This window comes from Borostomias antarcticus (assembly GCF_949987555.1).
Source record: "Borostomias antarcticus genome assembly, chromosome: 14".
Taxonomy (NCBI): Eukaryota; Metazoa; Chordata; class Actinopteri; order Stomiiformes; family Stomiidae; genus Borostomias; species Borostomias antarcticus.
Genome location: NC_140247.1, coordinates 15,378,856 through 15,397,962, shown reverse-complemented (window position 1 = coordinate 15,397,962; position 19,107 = coordinate 15,378,856). Strand labels below are relative to the sequence as shown.

General features: G+C 49.9%; 1 protein-coding gene across 1 annotated transcript in view; it reads right to left on the bottom strand.

The window, feature by feature from the left end:
• ppp1r9ba (protein phosphatase 1, regulatory subunit 9Ba) overlaps positions 1 to 16,181 on the bottom strand; it is a 52,199-nt gene extending 36,018 nt beyond the window's left edge. The window contains exons 1-2 of the mRNA XM_084448973.1: positions 16,075 to 16,181; positions 11,103 to 12,766 (exon numbers count right to left, since the gene is read on the bottom strand). Of these exons, the coding sequence (XP_084305099.1) occupies positions 11,103 to 12,674 (1,572 nt within the window). The 5' untranslated portion in view covers positions 12,675 to 12,766; positions 16,075 to 16,181. The remainder of the gene's footprint in view (positions 1 to 11,102; positions 12,767 to 16,074) is intronic.
• Between the last annotated feature and the right edge of the window lie 2,926 nt (positions 16,182 to 19,107).

The window sequence follows — 19,107 nt, the reverse complement described above, 5'->3', positions numbered from 1 at the left end:
CAGGTGAGGAGGAGAGGAAGCAGTTTTGATACTCATAATAGCTTCTGCAGGAAGCCCACCCATGCATGCAGGGTGGGCATATAAATCTCACGTTGGGAGCATTAAAAATGGATAGCTTGCCCTGACAGAGGAGGGAAACCCCATCTTAGTCAGGACCGCAGTGGCGTTGGACATATGAGCTGCAGATAGTTAGCACAGGCTGACAGATGAGCTGCAAGTTAGTTAGCACAGGCTAACAGATGAGCTGCAGAGCTAGTTAGCACAGGCTGACAGATGAGCTGCAGAGTTAGTTAGCGCAGGCTAACAGGTGAGCTGCAGTAACTAGTTAGCGCAGGCTAATAGATGAGCTGCTAAGTTAGTTAGTTAGCACAGGCTAACAGATGAGCTGCACATCTAGTTAGTTAGCGCAGGCTAACAGATGAGCTGCAGTAGCTAGTTAGCACAGGCTAACAGATGAGCTGTAGCTAGTTAGCACAGGCTGACAGATGAGCTGCAGTAGCTATTTAGCGCAGGATAATAGATGAGCTGCAGTAGCTAGTTAGCGCAGGATAATAGATGAGCTGCAGTAGCTAGCACAGGCTGACAGATGAGCTGCAGAGTTAGTTAGCGCAGGCTAATAGATGAGCTGCTAAGTTAGTTAGCGCAGGCTAACAGATGAGCTGCTAAGTTAGTTAGTTAGCGCAGGCTAACAGATGAGCTGCAGAGCTAGTTAGTTAGCGTAGGCTAAAGGATGAGCTGCAGAGCTAGTTAGTTAGCGCAGGCTAACAGATGAGCTGCAGTAGCTAGTTAGTGCAGGCTAACAGATGAGCTGCAGTAGCTAGTTAGCACAGGCTAACAGATGAGGTGCAGAGCTAGTTAGTTAGCGCAGGCTAACAGATGAGGTGCAGAGCTAGTTAGTTAGCGCAGGCTAACAGATGAGGTGCAGAGCTAGTTAGTTAGCGCAGGCTAACAGATGAGGTGCAGAGCTAGTTAGTTAGCGCAGGCTAACAGATGAGGTGCAGAGCTAGTTAGTTAGCGCAGGCAACTGGCAGCGCAGACGGGTGGATGTGACACTGCAGCTCACAGCTGGAGGAGAAACGGGAGCGAAAAAGAGCAGCTTCCCTCTCCTCCCCAAAAAATAGAGGGGAGGAAAATTACAAGCTCCACAACAAAGGACTCTCCATTAAAATCTGCCTCTCAAACATGCTGAAGAGGGCAGCGGAGTGGTCCGTGCACATGTATCCAATAAGAGCAACACGCACCAACGGACAGTAGAGAACACTACTACACTGGTACTGGTAGTGTGTGTGTATGTGTGCGTGCATGCATGCGTGCATGTGTGTGTGTATGCCTACCAGAGCTGGAGAGGAATAGAAAGCTGCAGGATTGAGTCATAGCAGAGGGGGAAGTAGGAGCGAGAGAGAGAGAGACACACGCACACAGTGACAAAGCGTCAAACACACCGACAGTGACAGACAAGACAGCCACAGACAGACAGAGAGAGAGAGAGTGAGAGAGAGACAGAGAAACAGAGACAGACAGAAGACAGACATCCAGAGACAGACCTATAGAGAGTAGGTGTATAGCCAGGTGAACCAGAACACACACAGGGATGCTGGTCCCCCTATCGTGCTGGCATAGCTATTTCAAATACAGGATTTCTGAATTTCGCACATCTTTTGTAATTGTTTTACTTGGATTTATTGATTTTAGTCTGTTCTTATTATCTTATATTTTAACTTTACTCTATTTTATGTTTTGCTTTTAGTGTTATTATTGTTTTATCTCTGCACTTTTTCTTACTCGTCGTCACTGTAAATTAGGGCAACCTCAGTGTCCTTCGAGTTTAAATAAAGTTTATTGAATTGAATACAACCCCCCCCCCCCCCTCAGTACCTCAGAAAACCACCTCCCAGTCCAGAAAACCACCTCCCAGTCCAGGAAACCACCTCCCAGTCCAGGAAACCACCTCCCAGTCCAGGAAACCACCTCCCAGTCCAGAAAACCACCTCCCAGTCCAGAAAACCACCTCCCAGTCCAGCTACAGGTCAAGAAATTGTGACTAACTCATACATCCACTCTCTATCTGTTTGGTCAAGACATTGTGACTAACTCATACATCCACTCTCTATCTGTTTGGGAGGTGGGACCATGTGGGACCGTGTGTCCTCGGTTCGTCCAGGGGGACATGTGAATCAGGTCAGTCTGAGGACGGGCGGACAGACACGCGGTCTGAATGAGATCGGGGTCGGGGGTCGCCGTAACCCACAACAGAGACGGCCGGTCTCCTAGGAAACAGTCGGTAGGCGCTGCGGTGGCGGTCGGAGACGGCTTCTCTGGGGGGAGGGGGGGGGCTGATGGACGTGTGTGTGTTCGATGTAGCCCCCCCCCTTCTCCACACACACACACACACACACACACACACACACACACACACACACACACACACTCACACACACATACACACACACACACACACACACATACACTCTCACACACACACACACACACACACACACACACACACACACACACACACACACACACACACACACACAGGACAGTGCAGTACCAGTGTAGTAGTGTTCTCTACTGTCCGTTGGTGTGTGTTGCTCTTATTGGATAGAGACAGAACAGTAATCCTATTGACAGTGTGGCTCCACAACGCACTGGGCTCCGGGCTGGGCCCCCCCCCAGGGGTGAGAGTTGTGTGTGTGTGTGTGTGTGTGTGTGAGTGTGTGTGTGTGTGTGTGTAAGAGGATCAGAAACTGACAGAGGGGATTGGGTGAAAGTTGAAATGGTGTACACCATCAGCACGACTTCTATCGTCTTTTAGGTGACTTTAGCCAAACGTGGTTGTTTAAAAAAAGGCACGAACGACTACAAGCATAAACCAGATCAACAAATCACAGGGATTTAACGGTAATATCCGATCTTACAATTAGTTATGACACCCGTTGGAGCACTATGGATACCAACTAAATACTACATCTGCTATCCCTCCAGCTTAGGCCATCCAATCATCGTTATCGTTAAGTAATCGCTAGTTCTGATACCTGTTGGAGCAATCAGTAATTGGCCATTTAGTCCATTCTATGCCCCCCCCCCCCTCCCCCTCCAGGACCTAGCGGACATGTTGTGTTTGGCAAGTCCCGTCTCAATGATAGCTTGGCTTGACTATTGTCTGCAAGCCAGATAGCCGCTACTATTGGGTGGACAATAAAACGCACTAATGTTGGGCAAAGCTGAGCAATAGATAAATAATTCTAGAGTAGGCTGGGGCGAGGTAATAGTTCAGTGTTTGTATCAGGGCTGGTGTGAGGTAATAGTTCAGTGTTTGTATCAGGGCTGGTGTGAGGTAATAGTTCAGTGTTTGTATCAGGGCTGGTGTGAGGTAATAGTTCAGTGTTTGTATCAGGGCTGGTGTGAGGTAATAGTTCAGTGTTTGTATCAGGGCAGCCACACACATTTTGGGCAAAGCTGCAGCTCCTTGCAGCTGATGAGCAGCTAGATAATTCTAGAGTAGGCATCTGGAACGCTGGGGGTGGGGTTCTATTCAGAGCAGTATTCCTATTGGCTGGCAGTATTTTATGCTAAAATGAGCCAAAACGTACATTAATTCAAAATCGGAACCTGTCACGGTCTGTCCGCAGGACCCTTGCGGTTACGCGTGCCGAATGAACGCTGTCGGGCCGACGGTGTCCGAGGAAAGTGCGGACAGAAGGACAGACAGGGCGAGGGGAGCTCATTTGTGTTGATGATCATGATCGTGAACAAAATGGAGGCCCCATCCGGCCTCCTAACCGACGTAAGACCGACAACCTCTCTTCCCAGGAGAGAAAAATGCAGATCTACAAATCACAGCCCAGCTGGCCTACGGTAGGCGATGATGAAATCAGCCACGGAGAGTAGTGATTTCCGTCTCTGGCTTGGAAATGTGGCTGTGACGACAGCAGGCACACGTCTTATTGTCACCGCGCCATCGTCACCGCGCCATCCCTCCTCTTTATCTGTCCGTCCGTCACTTCATCACTCCATCATTTTCCAGTACTCTCCTCCGTCACCCTGTCATGTGATGGTTGACTGTTGATTTACTGACTGGCTGATTTACTGACTGGCTGACTGATTTATCTGTCTACCGTAATGTGGCTGACTGACTGACTGATCTATCTCTGTAGAAATATAGTTAACTGACTGACTGACTGACTGACTGACTGACTGAATGACTGGTTGACTGACTGTCTGACTGACTGACTGACTGACTGACTGACTGACTGGTTGACTGACTGGTTGACTGACTGACTGACTGGTTGACTGACGGACTGACTGACTGGTTGACTGACTGACTGACTGGTTGACTGACTGGTTGGCTGACTGACTGACTGACTGACTGACTGACTGACTGGCTGACTGACTGACTGACTGACTGACTGACTGACTGGCTGACTGACTGACTGACTGACTGGTTGACTGACTGACTGACTGACTGACTGACTGGTTGGCTGACTGACTGACTGACTGACTGACTGACTGACTGACTGACTGACTGACTGACTGACTGGTTGACTGACTGACTGACTGACTGACTGGCTGACTGACTGACTGACCCCATATTTCATCAGGATCACATTGGCAAGCAGCCGCTGGTTCTATAAATCATGTGAGTTCAGATTTATAATCATCGGAGGAAACCCTCGCATGGGTTCGGTTTAAAAAGGCCTCCACAAACCTCCCAGAGGGCCGTGCGCAGTCAGCGTGAAGCTCCGAGCGCACGGTCGCTACATCACTGCCATGTCCTAAATGTGCATGAAATGTCTTATTACTGTGTTGTTTATGTAATCTTTTCCTTATCTGTTTTTTTGAAATGTCTTTCTTACTGTTTTTATCTGGCACTTAACATCTTGCCTAGGGACAGCAGTTGAAAACTAGCTACTCAGCTAACACTGGCACATTTACCATGAGGGCTCATTTACTAAAATGTTCCTAAAATGGTTGATTGGTGTGCATTGTCCCTGTAAAACATGAACTGAATAAAGTCAAGTAAAGGAGTGCGGGGGAGTTCACACCGAAACCGACCCAACCGGTTCTCTCTGCGGGAGGGTAAAAAAACGCCCCTGGGGCGTTTCGACGGGGGTGATGATGTACTGGAGGAGGCGTCCAGTCAGTCCGCCGCTGGCCGACCTCCACCAGAAAGTATCAAGCGCTTCGGGGCATGCTCAGTAGAGGCCGCCCTGGGCAGGATGGGGCGCCCCAATAAGAGGCGGAACGGGAACAAATTAGCGAGCGTCGCGGCGCGGTAGCGCTGAACGCGGCGTTGGGCGGCGTGTCGGACCGGGGGAGGGGGTTCTGTTACCGGCCAGGCTCGGCCCGGCCCGCGGAGAGGCTGAGGTCATGGAACAGCCTCGTTTGTTCCAAAGCCTCCGTCTCTCCGCCTCTAGTAACCAGGGATTACAACACGGTTGCCGTTTCGAAGGAATTCTAAGAGGTTTGTAGGGAAGAGGCTAATTGGGTTTGTTAAGCACTATCGCTCACGCAGGCACACTAGTGAACGGGATGAAGGCTTTCTCTGATAGGCTAATGAACACACATTGAAAGAAGGAGATTCTCTGGTGGTTACATGGTAAGTGTATCAGAGTCATTGTCTGTCTGTCTGTCTGTCTGTCTGTCTGTCTCTCTGTCTGCCTGCCTGCCTGTCTGTAAATTTTAAATGGACTGCACTTATATAGCGCTTTTATCCAAAGCACTTCACAATGGCCTCTCATTCACCCATTCACACACAGATGGCAGCAGCTGCCATGCAAGGTGCTAGCCTGCTCACTGGGAGCGATTCTGCTAACGACCGCTGCTCCGATGTTGGCACCACCGTCGGCAGGACAAGACAACATGTCTGACGGGGAGAGGCACAAAATGTCTGTAGTAGCAACGTCCCCCTGAGAGGAACCATAATGACACACACACACACACATACACACACACACACACACACACACACACACACACACACACACACACACACACAGATTGTGTCACAACAAAGGCAAACTAAATTGAGCTGGGTGTGAGCACAAATGCACACAGACACAAAGACACACACACACACACATACATACACACACACACACACACACACACACACACACACACACACACACACACACACACACACAAAGAGCTCTTCCTGTTCAGGTTGTGGGAGAAAGAATGGACAGGTTTTTAATAATCCTTCTCTCCGGGGAAAAGGAGAGAGAGGGAGAGGGAGGTGGTGCAGAGGGAGGGAGGGAGGGAGAGTGGTGGGAGGGAGGGAGGGAGAGAGGGAGGGATGGAGGGAGGGAGGGAAGCCTGTTCAGGCATGTGTGCTGTGTATTGTCCTGCTTCCTCTCTCTAATATTCCATCCAGCTACTGTGAGGAACCCGACACACACACACACACACACACACACACACACACACACACACACTCGCCCTCCTCTCAATACCCCTGAGCTGGAACACACACAGCTGTCCTCCATCTTACCTCCACCCGCCCCTGCGAACCCTTGGCAGGCCCTGTGAGACGCACTGAATGCACACTGCAATATGAATATACTCAATCATATGAATACAGTCTGATTTAACTTAATATCTGCAGCACCACGTTTTTCTCTGTGTCTCTGGGGCAACTGACTCGTTACAGACACAATCAGGTGTCGACTTTAGGAAGCAGGAAGAAGAGACTTACAATTACTTCCTGTAACGCTCTAGGAGGGGTAGAACTGGAGAGAGGAGCAGCCACGAACCCCTATGCATGCTACGCACACACACACACACACACGCACACACACACACACACACACAAGCCTTAGGCCGTACTGTAAACAAGGCTAGCTCTTCTTTTCAAGACTATAAAACGCAGCTGGAATGCTGCTGGATATGTTGTTCCCCACACACACACACACACACACACACACACACACGTGCGCATGGAGAGCGATAAGGATCTAGTCTAGTGACAGCGAGGGTTCTGGGTGAGGGACAGAGACACGGGGAGGAAGGTTAGAAGGGGCGGAGCCATCGCCGGTCGGCTCCACCAGAGTTCGTCCACGCCGTCACGCCATGACGCCAGGATTCTAGAATCTTTACTTGTCATAGTGCACGAGATACAGGAACCCTGGACAGAACCCTGGACAATGAAGCGATGACGCTAGTAGTAGTCCGCCCGCCCGCAGTAGTCTCGTGATACCAGACTTTGGAGATCTACGCCTCAGAAAGTCTGGAGACGTCTCCATTGAAAATCGTCGCTAGAACAGCGGCGACAACCAACCCTACCAATCAGAGCCAGTGCCTACATCTCCACCAATAGGGAGAAGGACCCGCCTTACCACGAACGAACTGGAGTGGAGAATTAAAACACTGAAATCAAAACATGTCACGGCCAGATTATGAAAGACCGCCCTAAAGACTTTGGATTGGTTCTGCAACGCAGGATTTAAAAAAAAAAAAGTCTTTAAAATTGTCTCCACCCACTTGCAGCGACGAAATCTGGAGGAATGTCCTCAATCTCTAGTTGAGCGCAGCGTTTACAGACTGACTCCTGACTCTACCACCACAGTGACCTCTGACCCCCCACCCTCCCCAACCTTCCCAGAGCTTTAAACACCCCATCACGCCGGTGGTGGATTAGGGGAAAGTTCTGAGACCCAGGTTTCTAAATATACACCCTCTAGTCCAGGGCGTAGCCTTAATCTGTTTAATTTCTACTGGCCAACTCCGGCGCTACGTTAGACAATGGAGCCGCCTCCGCTGTGTTCAACACACACGCTCAGAGCTTGAACAATCTGCCCCGACACTGACCAACCGACAGCAACGTACCGGTCGTCCGCTCCCTTATAAAACTCACCAACCTGCTTCTAAAGTCCAGCTAACTGCTCAGGCTGGACTGACGTTCTGTATTCTCAGCTCCTGAGTTGAACTGTGACCTTGTGTGTTCTACAGCAGAACGAGAAGACCAGCGGAACTAGCAGACCACCCCCCTGGAGAGGACTTTGAGACGACTTATCCTACAAGTATGACGGTCTTCTAATGGAAATGTAGGGCGTCCTATCAGGACACGCAGAGACATTCTTGGTCGGTAGCAGTGCTGCAGCTGCATTGGAACGAGATGGTTGTTTCTCCTCTGCACGACTTCCTGTCTCACCGCTGGCCGTATCCTGTCCACCCTGTCCAGTCCTCCCCCCCCCCCCCCCTCCTCCTGTTCCCCCACCCCTTCCCCCCTCTGGACCGACCCGCTTCCTCTGCTTGGGTGGATAAGAGGGGCCACCCAAGTCCGACTGGAATCAGGAAGCACTTAATAACAGGGTCACACACACGCACACACACACACACACACGGCGGCATTGGAGCCAGCTGCAGCGGAGTTCTCAGCTATCAGGCCGAGACGTGATCTCCCAGACAGCGTGCCGATAAGACGGACAGCACAGCTAAACTAGCATCAGCGTTTCGACCAACCGCACGACTAAACCGACCGCCACACCTGAGACGCGCTCCCAGCGAGACACAACACGCCTGATACCAGGCAAGGTTCCTCCACTATCGGGTTCCGGAACCCTCCCCTCCCCTCCACCCCACACCCAGGGTCAGAGAGGTATGACGTGGTCCAGCCACGCCGAGCAGTCTGGGTAACTGTGACAGGAAGGAGCCTGTGGCTGCAAGCCCAGACAGGTTCCTGGGGCAGAGGTAGTCTGACAGGTTCACCTGGTGATCTGGGGGGGGGGGGGGGACTGGAGAGGACAGGACAGGGGGGGGGGGGGGTGTGGAGCCTGCAGGCTGGGAGGAGGTCCTGGGAGAGAGGAGCTAGGACAGGGGGGTGTGGAGCCTCCAGGTTGGAACCAGAGCAGCAGCAGCTAGCCCAGCCTAGCATCTCCCAACCTTCACCCAATTCTCCTTTTTTTTTTTTTTTTTTTATAGCAGTCTTTATTGATTTTCCATCAATCCCCCATACATATGATGGAAAAATATAGCCTACTAATTTGGTTAAGTGGGAACCTGTTTTCAGGTAATTAGCACATTTAGCACATCACACAGCAGAAACAGCTATATGTTTAACATCGTATGCATGGTGGATTGATGGAAAACATATACAGTATATATATATATATATATATATATATATATATATATATATATAATAAGATATATACTGTATATAATAAGAACATTTTGCCACCGCCACCTACTGTGTGTGGATGGAGCAACCTCTTGTTTCACTTCCTCACTATCACATGATCTGTCACATGATCTATCACATGATAATATATCTCTGCCACGCGACCCCCCCCCACCCCCTCAACCCGTGACAGGTGGTTTACGCTGCATTCCAGTTACCTCGGGCCTGGGACTTCCCTAGTTCACCGGCAAAAACATCATCTGGAACACTCCCCCGACCCCACCCAACTCAAATCAAGATGGCTGCTCCGCGTAGCAACAAAAAGTGAAAGCTGTAATAAGATGTTTATGAGCGCTTCGGTCTTATTTGTGTCTCATTAGATCATTCGTACACACAGTCCAACTTCTATCAATGGACAATGTTGCTACTAGAGGTCGACCGATTAATCGGTTTTGCCGATTAATCGGTGCCAATAGGACGTTTTTAAAACTATCGTTATCGAATGAACTGGGCTCCAATAGTAGCCAATGCCCATTGTGGGCCTAATGTGGGCCTAATCCACCAAATCACATTTAAGGATGTTCAGTTACATTTTTAGCTATTAGCTATACTGAATTAATTAACAAGGATCTGGACCAGAGCCACCCATCAACTGACAAAAAGGAGTAGACTACTTAATTTGAACTTGATTGAAGACAGAAATAAAGACAAGGGGGGATTTTACTAAACGTCCTGGATATAGCCTTCTCCTCTTGGGTGTGAGGAAGACACAGGATATACAGTGTCCAGTCTGGCTCTGTTCACGCCACCGACAGCGGACAGCGCCGGAGATCGGGTTGACCTCTCCAGAAGCACCCATACAGGCGCCAGATGACGTGGGAGCGAAGCAGAGGAACTGGGTCACAGTAACACTGGGTAGATCCAACAGAACCTTAACGGGACTATTCAACAGTTCACATTGCATCTCAGGTTACCAAGCACAGAAGGATATGGAGATACTGACTGTTATCAAATACACTAAGTACACCTACTTACCTGCTTACCTACCCATTTATGTAATACAATACAGAGTATCAAGTGATGAGAGAAATGCCTGTATGACCCGCGCCTGGACATGACCCTAACACTCCAGTAAGCAGCATCTCTCTCTCTCTCTCCCTCCTTCCTTCTCTCCCTCTTTCTCTCCGTCTCTCTATCAGTTCTTCAGCTGAGCTTGCTGCTTTGATCAATAAGTCATCATTTGAAGTCTCCCTCTCTCTCTCTCTCTCTCTCTCTCGCTCCCCCCAGATCCCAGTGTAGATCACAGAGCTAATACCACAGCTAAGACCGGAGGCTTCTGGAAGGATCTACAGCACAGTATCTAATTTCAACACAGTCATTCTCGCTGATGCCAGAGAAAACCATCACACGCCGCACGTCGAAGGGAAAATCCTCGACTTTCTCTCTCCTCTCAGACGAGGATGTCTGCGCGCCGACACATTAGGACATGCTGACCGAGCCAGAGAGGGATTTCACAACCTGCCGGTCTTACATGCTACATCCACCCACGCATCCAGCCCCAAACGGCTCCTCTCCAGCAAACACAGCCGGGATTGGTGCGTTTAAACAGCTTCGGCCAATCAGAGGGGCCGACGGTGAGATGTACAGTTTTATTGCAGCACTGTGTCTCTAGATGGGGAAGTGTATTGTCAGAGGACTCTCTGACAGAGATCTCTGTTACAGGAATTGGAGGGAGTCATTTCAGGTGAATTAGCCGACCGCACTAGTGTTGTGAGTACTGCCGACCGTCGAACCTTCTCAGTGATTAACGTAACCACCCCGACAGCCTGATACTGTAGTGTTCAGCAGTGTGTTCAGTATCTATCAAGTTCAAGTGGGTTCAACACTTGACGCTTATCACACAGCGTGTCAGAGGCATTGCTTCTCTAAAGTGAATTTCAAGCTCCGCCCCCCCCCGCCCCCTTGCGCGCCCCTGACTCACCTTGATTGGTCCGGTGCTGAAGCAGATCTTCCTATTGGCCGGCGGAGGCTCCTCCTCGGCGGGCAGGCCCGGGATCTCGGAGCAGCTGGACTCAGGCTCGTAGGCCTCCTCCTCTTCCTCCTCCTCCTCATCCTCGTCCAGCTGGCTGCCTCCGGAATCCTCCCCCGCGCCGCTGTAGGTGCTGATGTCCACCAGGTCCGCCTCTGAGTAATCCTCCTTGCGAGACTCCTCCTCCTCCTCCTCCTCCCTGCCGCCGTCCTGGCCCCGACCCTCGTGCTCGGGCTCCGCCTCCTCCATCTCCTCCCCCGGTCCCCTCCGCCTACTCTCCCCCTCCTCCTCCTCCTCCTCCTCCGTCCGGGCAGAGCCGCCGCCCTCTTCCTGTCCGTTCTCCAGGGAGGCGTGGACCTCGGCCTGCACCAGCCGGCTCCCTGCCTCGGGGGCCTCAGCGTCCTGCCGCTCCCCGGGTTTGGACTCCCCGTCCGGGTCGCTTCCCGTACTCGAGCCCCTGGCTTCGGTCGCGGCCTCCCACCTCCTCTCTTCCTCCTCGGGCCCGGCGTCGCCGGAGGAGGAGGAGGCGGCCCTGTCCCTCGGTCGAGAGCTCCCCGAGGCCGACCTGCCCCTCCGCGGTGACCCCTCATGCTCCGGGGCGCCTCCATCCTCCTGACCGGCGCCGGCGGGCAAACCGACGCGCGCCTTCCTGGCCGCCGTCTTGGGCTTCACCGGGGTGGGGCTCTCGGCGCGGGGCAGTGGCGAGGTAGAGGTCGGGCGGTGGAGGTGGTTCTTCTCGAACACGGAGCTCAGCTGTCTCACGGTGGGGCTAACCGCCTCCCCGGGCCCGCCCCCGCCACCAGAGTCCAGCCTATCTAGGGACTCGGTGCTGCCGTTGAAGGGCACCACCACGTCCAGACGTCCGTCCTTGAAGCCGGACGCCCGCTCCTTCTTCAGCAGGATGCGGTTGGTGGCGGCCTGCTTCTCCTGCAGCGTGCGCTGCTCGAAGATCTTCCTGGTCTCCTGCAGCTTGGAGTAGCCCGAGGACCCGCCCCCCCCGGTGCCGCCGCCACTGCCGCCGCGCCCGCCCCCGCCGCCTCCCGCTCCCCCCGCCCCCTCACCGCTCTTGGGGTCGAAGCGGTTGACGCGCTCCGACACGGTGGCGCCCAGCTTGAGCAGGGCGCTGTGGTCCACGTTCTCGTTCAGGCTGCTGGCACGCGGCAGCGACAGCGACAGCTTGACCGTCTGCTCCGCCCTCCCGGCTGGATCACCACCTCCACCGCCGCCGCCACCGTCCTCGTCGCCTGGCGACTGCATCTGCATGAACATGTTCTTGATGCGGTGGACGTTGGAGCCGTAGCACCGCCCGCGGCCCGTGGGACGGGGCAGCGGCGGTGGCTTGGCGCCTCGGGCGGGATTGTTCTCCCCATTGGCCGCGCTGTTGAGGGAGTCACTGGCCTGCTTCAGCGCCTGGAGCCCTGCCTCGTAGGCGTTGCGGTGCGGGGACGCGCTCCGCATGGTGGACCCGCCGCCGCCGCCGCTTCCATTGTTGCCCCCCGTAGACGGGGCTTCGGTCTTCATCATGGCTCAAATCAAGCGCACCTCAGAGGGGAGACTGACGGGCGGCGATGACAGCATGACTGGAGGAGCAGCTCTGGCTTTACACCTGCACTCTGCTGGGGAGACGAAACAAATGCAACCTGTTAGGCTGGGAGTCAAACTCAGGGGGGTCTAAATGGAGGACAACAGATACTAGGAGGGAGAGAGAGAGAGAGAGAGAGATCTAAACTGGGGCGATTATGTAGAAGGATTCGGAGATAAAGGGAGAAAGAGGCTAAATAAAAACATGGAGGGGGGTTGAAGATAATGAAATCAAGGAAGAGAGTTAGTGAAAATAATCACTCATGTGACTGTGCCAGTGGACAATTACTGGGTGATACTGTTTTTTTGCTTCCCTCTGGAATATGTAGGGGTGGGACGTGCCCACCTCCCTTGTTCTCTGTAAAGCGCATTGTGTTGCCTCTGTGTATGAAATGCGCTATACAAATAAAGCTTTGATTGATTGATTGCAACACGTCTACAGTATTCACAGCTCTATGAGGAGGACAGCTGCACTGCAGCACGGGGAGAGAGGAGCACCGAAACGAGCGCAAATAAGTAGCTATTCAGCATATTGAATAGGGATCAGTGGGGGAGAGCTGGAAGAGATCAAACCCGACTAACAAGCCCTGTTTGTGCTTCCTCCTCTCTTCATTACAGGGTCTCATTTCCATTGCTTGGATTTTTTCTCTGCCTCATCATTGGAGTCCACTCCCCCCCCCAACCCCAACCCCAACCCCAACCCCCCATCACCATCAGCATTTAGCTGATGCAAAGTGGAAAAGACGCCACAGGGTCTTAAAGCTAACCGTATTAATCTGCCTAAATATAAGTCCCATTCGTGCTATCAGAGCCGCAAATCTAAGGCCCGGGCCCTTTCTCTCTCGGACCCAGCGGATTCTTATGCTGCTCGGCGCTGGACCTTGTGATGATGGAATCCACCACCTACTATTTCCAGCTACACATCATGTAGGACGAATCAACTACGAGACCGCAATCCTGCGAATGTCAGACACAATGCCTCCATTCTTTCAGCGCTGTCGTATACTGTGCTGGTTTCCTGGTATTGTGCGCCAGCTCTAGACTCATGAGGCTGCTCATTGTACAGGTAAAAGAAGCCACGGCTAGTGTATTACAGTATGTAGTGTACTATATATAGGCTAGAATAGGCTACAGTATGCTCTACACAGTGTGGGCCTATGTTGGTCTGAGTAGCGGGGAGGCTAGTTTAGCTAGCCTGACACTCGTACTGAATCGCTATTTTGTTTCTATAGTTATATATTATATTGCACTATTTATTGTTTATATTGTTCTATTTCACTGTACTTTGATGCTTGTACGGTATATTGCTTGTCGTTTTCTGTCCATGCGTTTTCACATTTGTCTGTCTGTCCATGTTCTTGTCTGTTCATTTCTGTGTTGTTTTTAATTTTGTTGTAAAGTGCATTGAGGCACCTCGGTGTGATTTTGCACTCAAAGAATAAAATAAAGTAAAGTTTCACTTCATTCAGTTTGAGCAGGATCCCGTCGCAGCCGTTACCGAAGAGGGAGTCCTCAGGATTTAGCTCCTCCCCCTAACCAATCAAGCCCAGCAGTTTAATTCCGTCATCACATTCGTGATGGATGCTGATTGGTCTGGTTGGAATTCCAACTCAGAAATCACTGGACGAGAGCTTTTCCAGACCCTGAATCTCATTTTGAAAATACAGATTCAGGGGCTAGAGCCAGGCTAGCTAGGCCTAGGTCGTCAGCAATAGCAATAATAAACTGTATTCATGGTCAGACATCAATATTTTGCCAATGCAGTGGGCAGCCTTCTCCTGCTTATCTATCAGTAAGTCCAGAAACCTCTGTCTGAATGTATCTCTGGGACAATTATCTGGAGAACTGGACGCTGTGTGAAGTTGACACTCAGCCAAAAACATGTAGACATATCCATAGACATGCAGGGGGAAAGAAACATTTGTCCAGACTCCGGAAAAAACGTCTAGGTATCACTCAAGGTCAAAAAACGACCCTTGGAATTAGCAAGTTTTAAAACATTGGGTCCATCTTTAGAAACCACCAAGAGCCTGAGTTTCCCAGCTGTTTCTTTACTCATGTATGTGTAATCCAAACGTTCCGGAATGCCCAGGGCAGGATTAGAACCCGCGCCTCCCGCTTGGGAGGCGGACGCGCTGACGGTTGCGCCAATAGGGACGTCCTTCTTGGCGGGACTGTCAGCGCTCCTTTGAGGAGTGAGTTTCAAAAGCTACTCCATGTTTCAGTAGGCTACATATGTCTACGGCAAATAGAGATAGGGGGGACCAAGTAAAACACTATTACGCAGGTGCTGTGGCCTACAGAAGTAGGAAGTAGGAGTCGTATGCGCTGGGTGAGCAACTTCCATTGGAATCAATGAGCCGCCATCTTTGAATGCCTCATCCGTAGTGTAACACGTCCATGGTGAGGGCTGCCATAGGACTACAGCTGCATAACTCGCAATGCATACTGGGATCTGGAGTCCTAATGTCGTAATATATTTCATACACATTACAAACAAATGTGGCAGTGAGTGAATGAATGGAAAATATAGCCTACTGAGTTCAATTGTTCAAAAGATTATTAAGGAAGGGGAGTTGTGTCAAGTAGCCTATTGTATTAATACATTCATTTTATTTAGTGTATTTAATAAACATGTAATAATGCATAGCAATAGCCTTTATAATGAATCTGTCATACGGGAACGGGCATTGCTCTAGTGCCTATTTAAAGGAAAATACCATACCACAACAATGTATTGTTTAGAGGCCTATTCAGCCCAGTTGGTCACAATCGTTACCTTTCCAATACAGTTATAAGCGTTATCATAATAATGAGGCTGGTGTGCACATAGCCCTAGAAAAGCTGCAACAGCGAATTTCGAATAATTCGTTTACACACGGACAATTAGTGCACTGCTATACATTTACACGTTGGATAGGCTACAATGTGCATGTTATTCAGCCAGTCAGTCACATTATAACGGTTCGTCAATTAAGCTGTCATGTGTGCGCGAGTACAGAGGCTTTGTTGTGACGCGAACAGCCCGGTGGCAAGCTAGACTTCTCCGGGACTGGTCAGTTTCATAAACGGGCTTAACAACTCTCTCGCTGCCAAATATCAAAAGTCGTCGTTTTTAAAACATCGCAGTTTCATTGACAATACAGGCGCGTCTGTCAAAACACACTAAGATGTGTTGTCAGAAACATTAGGACCCTGCGGAAATAGAGGGCCTCTCGGTCACCTCGCTTCCCTGATGTTCTCTTCCTGCATCTTTCTCTCGCAATCTGAACAACACTTCTACTGTCGCGCCAAAACGAGCAGAGCAAACGCATTTTCGCTGTTCGGTTACCATAAAGCCTACCTTATATCCTGCGTTTTCCAAAAAGGTTGCTCCGGTTGTAATTAGTGTATTTGACAATCCATTGTGTCCACGTTCCGTTTTCTTACCACTGACTCCCCCTGTGAGCGTAGAGCGCCAGTGACGAATGCCTCCTCGCTCTTCCCCGATCTCTCTCCCCCCTCCTCTCTCCATCCTCCCTCCCTCTCCTCACCACCAACAGCTTATGGCACAAGCTCAGTTAACCCTTGCGGCGCAGTTGGAATATGAGATGTGATCAATAGACTTACAGGCTAGAGGTAGGATATTTTGGAATTGAGAAACTCTAGACTACTGGTTCAGCGACATAGCATAGCCTAGCCTACTTAATAGACTCTAAAACAATAGGCCTAATGAACAGAGCCATAGGCTACTTGCTCCATGCAGGCCTATCCTTCACATCAGTAGCTGTGTACTTCTCAAGGTAGGCTACTCTGCCTCTATAACGCTATAAATGAAATGTAATGTTCATGTTGTTTCTAATTTTCATCAGGATTCTTTTTTAAGAAAGAAAATAAAGTGATAATGGTGTGTTGTTTTTGGGAACTACCATCACCGTCATTATTCATTATTTCCAGGCTATTAGATATGCACCTAGGGCCCACTGACAAAGCAAGCAGGGGGAACCAGTTTGTTTTGGGGTTATAGTCGGGCCGGTGGTAGGCTACTGGTTACTGAATGCAGTAACATTGAGTGTTGTCGCCCTCGTGAGGTGGATGTGTGAACCTGCAGGTGCTCCTCACCGCGCGCTCGCTTTACAACACGGTGGTCTGATTGGTTGGATGGAAGGATTCATTTGAATGTGCTACAGTCATATAGACGGATCATGAAAAAATGGCCGACCCTCCCTACCAACTCCCCCCACCCGCCTACAGCCTCCGACGCAACACTGTTGTTCTCAGTTTGTTTTCTTTAAAAAACTGGAAATGCGAGGAACCTGCTGTAAAGCATCCTTGACTCTTTTTCTTTTCAAATCTTTTGTATTGCTGCTCCGCTTAATGTGACATTGTTCCATTTTACATGTACGGTTCTTTATCAAGATCAAACAGATTGAACCGATTGACCTTGTGACCTGCACCTGTGTGATCTGTCTCAAATTCACAAACTTTAATAGTGCCCTCTATAGACTAGTTTTATAGCCTACTCATTTATCTATGGAAAGTTAGCCTACATTTCCACCCATTAGATTAACGAGTAGGCTATAGAAAATATGTAGCCCACACAAGCTTCTCTCTTTTTTTAAACTCCCCTATAAACTGTTCAAAATATTATTTTTTTTAATGTTTGTGTAAGGAATCTCACCATAAATTTCCATGAGTGTCCCTGCAACAAGAAATGCAATGGGCCCCCTGAGGTCTTGGGCCCCTGGGCCTGGGCCCGGTAGGCCCGGTAGGTAATATGTCTTTGGCTACAGGGATCGAGTGCTTCATTTTTGGCCCCTCTGTAAAATTCTCGAGTCGGCGGAGAGACATCGCTTCTGACAAAATCCATCATTGGATTATCCGCCCGGAATGTCTTCTGTCAGGAAAGAGAATGTGACGGCCGTGTTAACCACTACTAAACACGATTTAATGACTGAAGTGCAGAGACAGATTAGAGTGGACCTCTGTCCCTCGCAGCTGCTTTTCAAAAGGATAATGTGATTCCCTCAAACATTATTATTGGATTGTTTAAAAAAAATCCCTTTATCCCTCACGGATTTCTGCAGGCAGTGGGTCATATTAACATATAGATTAGGTCTGATTTTTCTATTAGAGTCCAGCTAAATACTAAATTGGATTTTAACGCCTAAATGAAGTGGCCGTGATGCGGGGGAGCCTACATAGAAAACAAAACATGTGGGCCAGCAGGTGCCAGAGGAACTGAATTCGGATGTCCCGGAAGCCCAACTCATTCCAGCCCTGGGGCCTCATTAATAGAGGTTGCGTGCGCACAAAACGGGCCCTGAAAGATGCGTTTCAAGTAATGATCAAGTAGTAATGTTATAATAACCAAACTTGACTGGAGAAGGTGCGCCCCCGTGTGGCTGCTCTCGCCCATGCGCGTGCATCTTGGAGACGCAGATGGTGAGGTGGGGAATTGCAGCCAGGTTGACTAATGATGCCTCTTTTGATTTTGCCAAGATGTTAAGCAATCAGTGTGATTGCTCTAAGCATATCTTAGGGCTACTGGGGTGACACTTGTGCCATCCCTGCCCAAATACAGACGATAACCACTCTGGGTTCCTGTCAAACGGCACTTATCAGCAGGGGCGTTCCACTAAATTCTGGGCCCTCTACATTAACAATCTCTGTGCCCCCCCCCCCCCCCCCCACCCTGAGATGTTTTCCCTTAGACACAAGCCCCCACCCCCGAGACGACTCTTTGGGACTATGTTACATATCATTTCACTTCACATTATACATGATTCCGTGTATATATTTTTTGTATTTTGCTATTCTGTAGGCTATATATTTAGACACTATTATTGTACTTACATTTTCATAAGCGACTTACTATTGCTCTTTATTGATACAATGTAACAAATAAACTGCTTTGTATTTGTAAACTCTGTATGTTTTTTGTAATTTTATATTCTGTATATATTTTGAATTTAGTAGGAAAGGAAGGAAAACACCATTAGGGCTTTTGATCTCTCTTTTTAGAGTTAACCCTGTCTTGGAGAATAGCCTACTCTCACATAGGAGATAGGGGTACACAGGTTTCCTGTTTGTGCCAGTAGCCAAGTGGAACCTCCGATCTGTGCTTGTGTGAGATGAGATAACTTTACACCACCAGGTGGTAGTAGTCTGTATCATTAAAGGGGAAACGGAAGTCCACCGGATTTATAAAACGTAAACATCAGCGTTTGTTTAGCTACATATAGACTAGAGGAGTTTCGTTCAGCATAGACGGTAATCTCTGAGAATGTCCTGCGCGTCCAATGCTCTGACCACTACTTTACTTGTGGAATTTAGAAAAGGGATAAAAAGGTTGGAGTGAAAGGATGAACGTGTGGAGGTTTGGGGTATAGCCCCA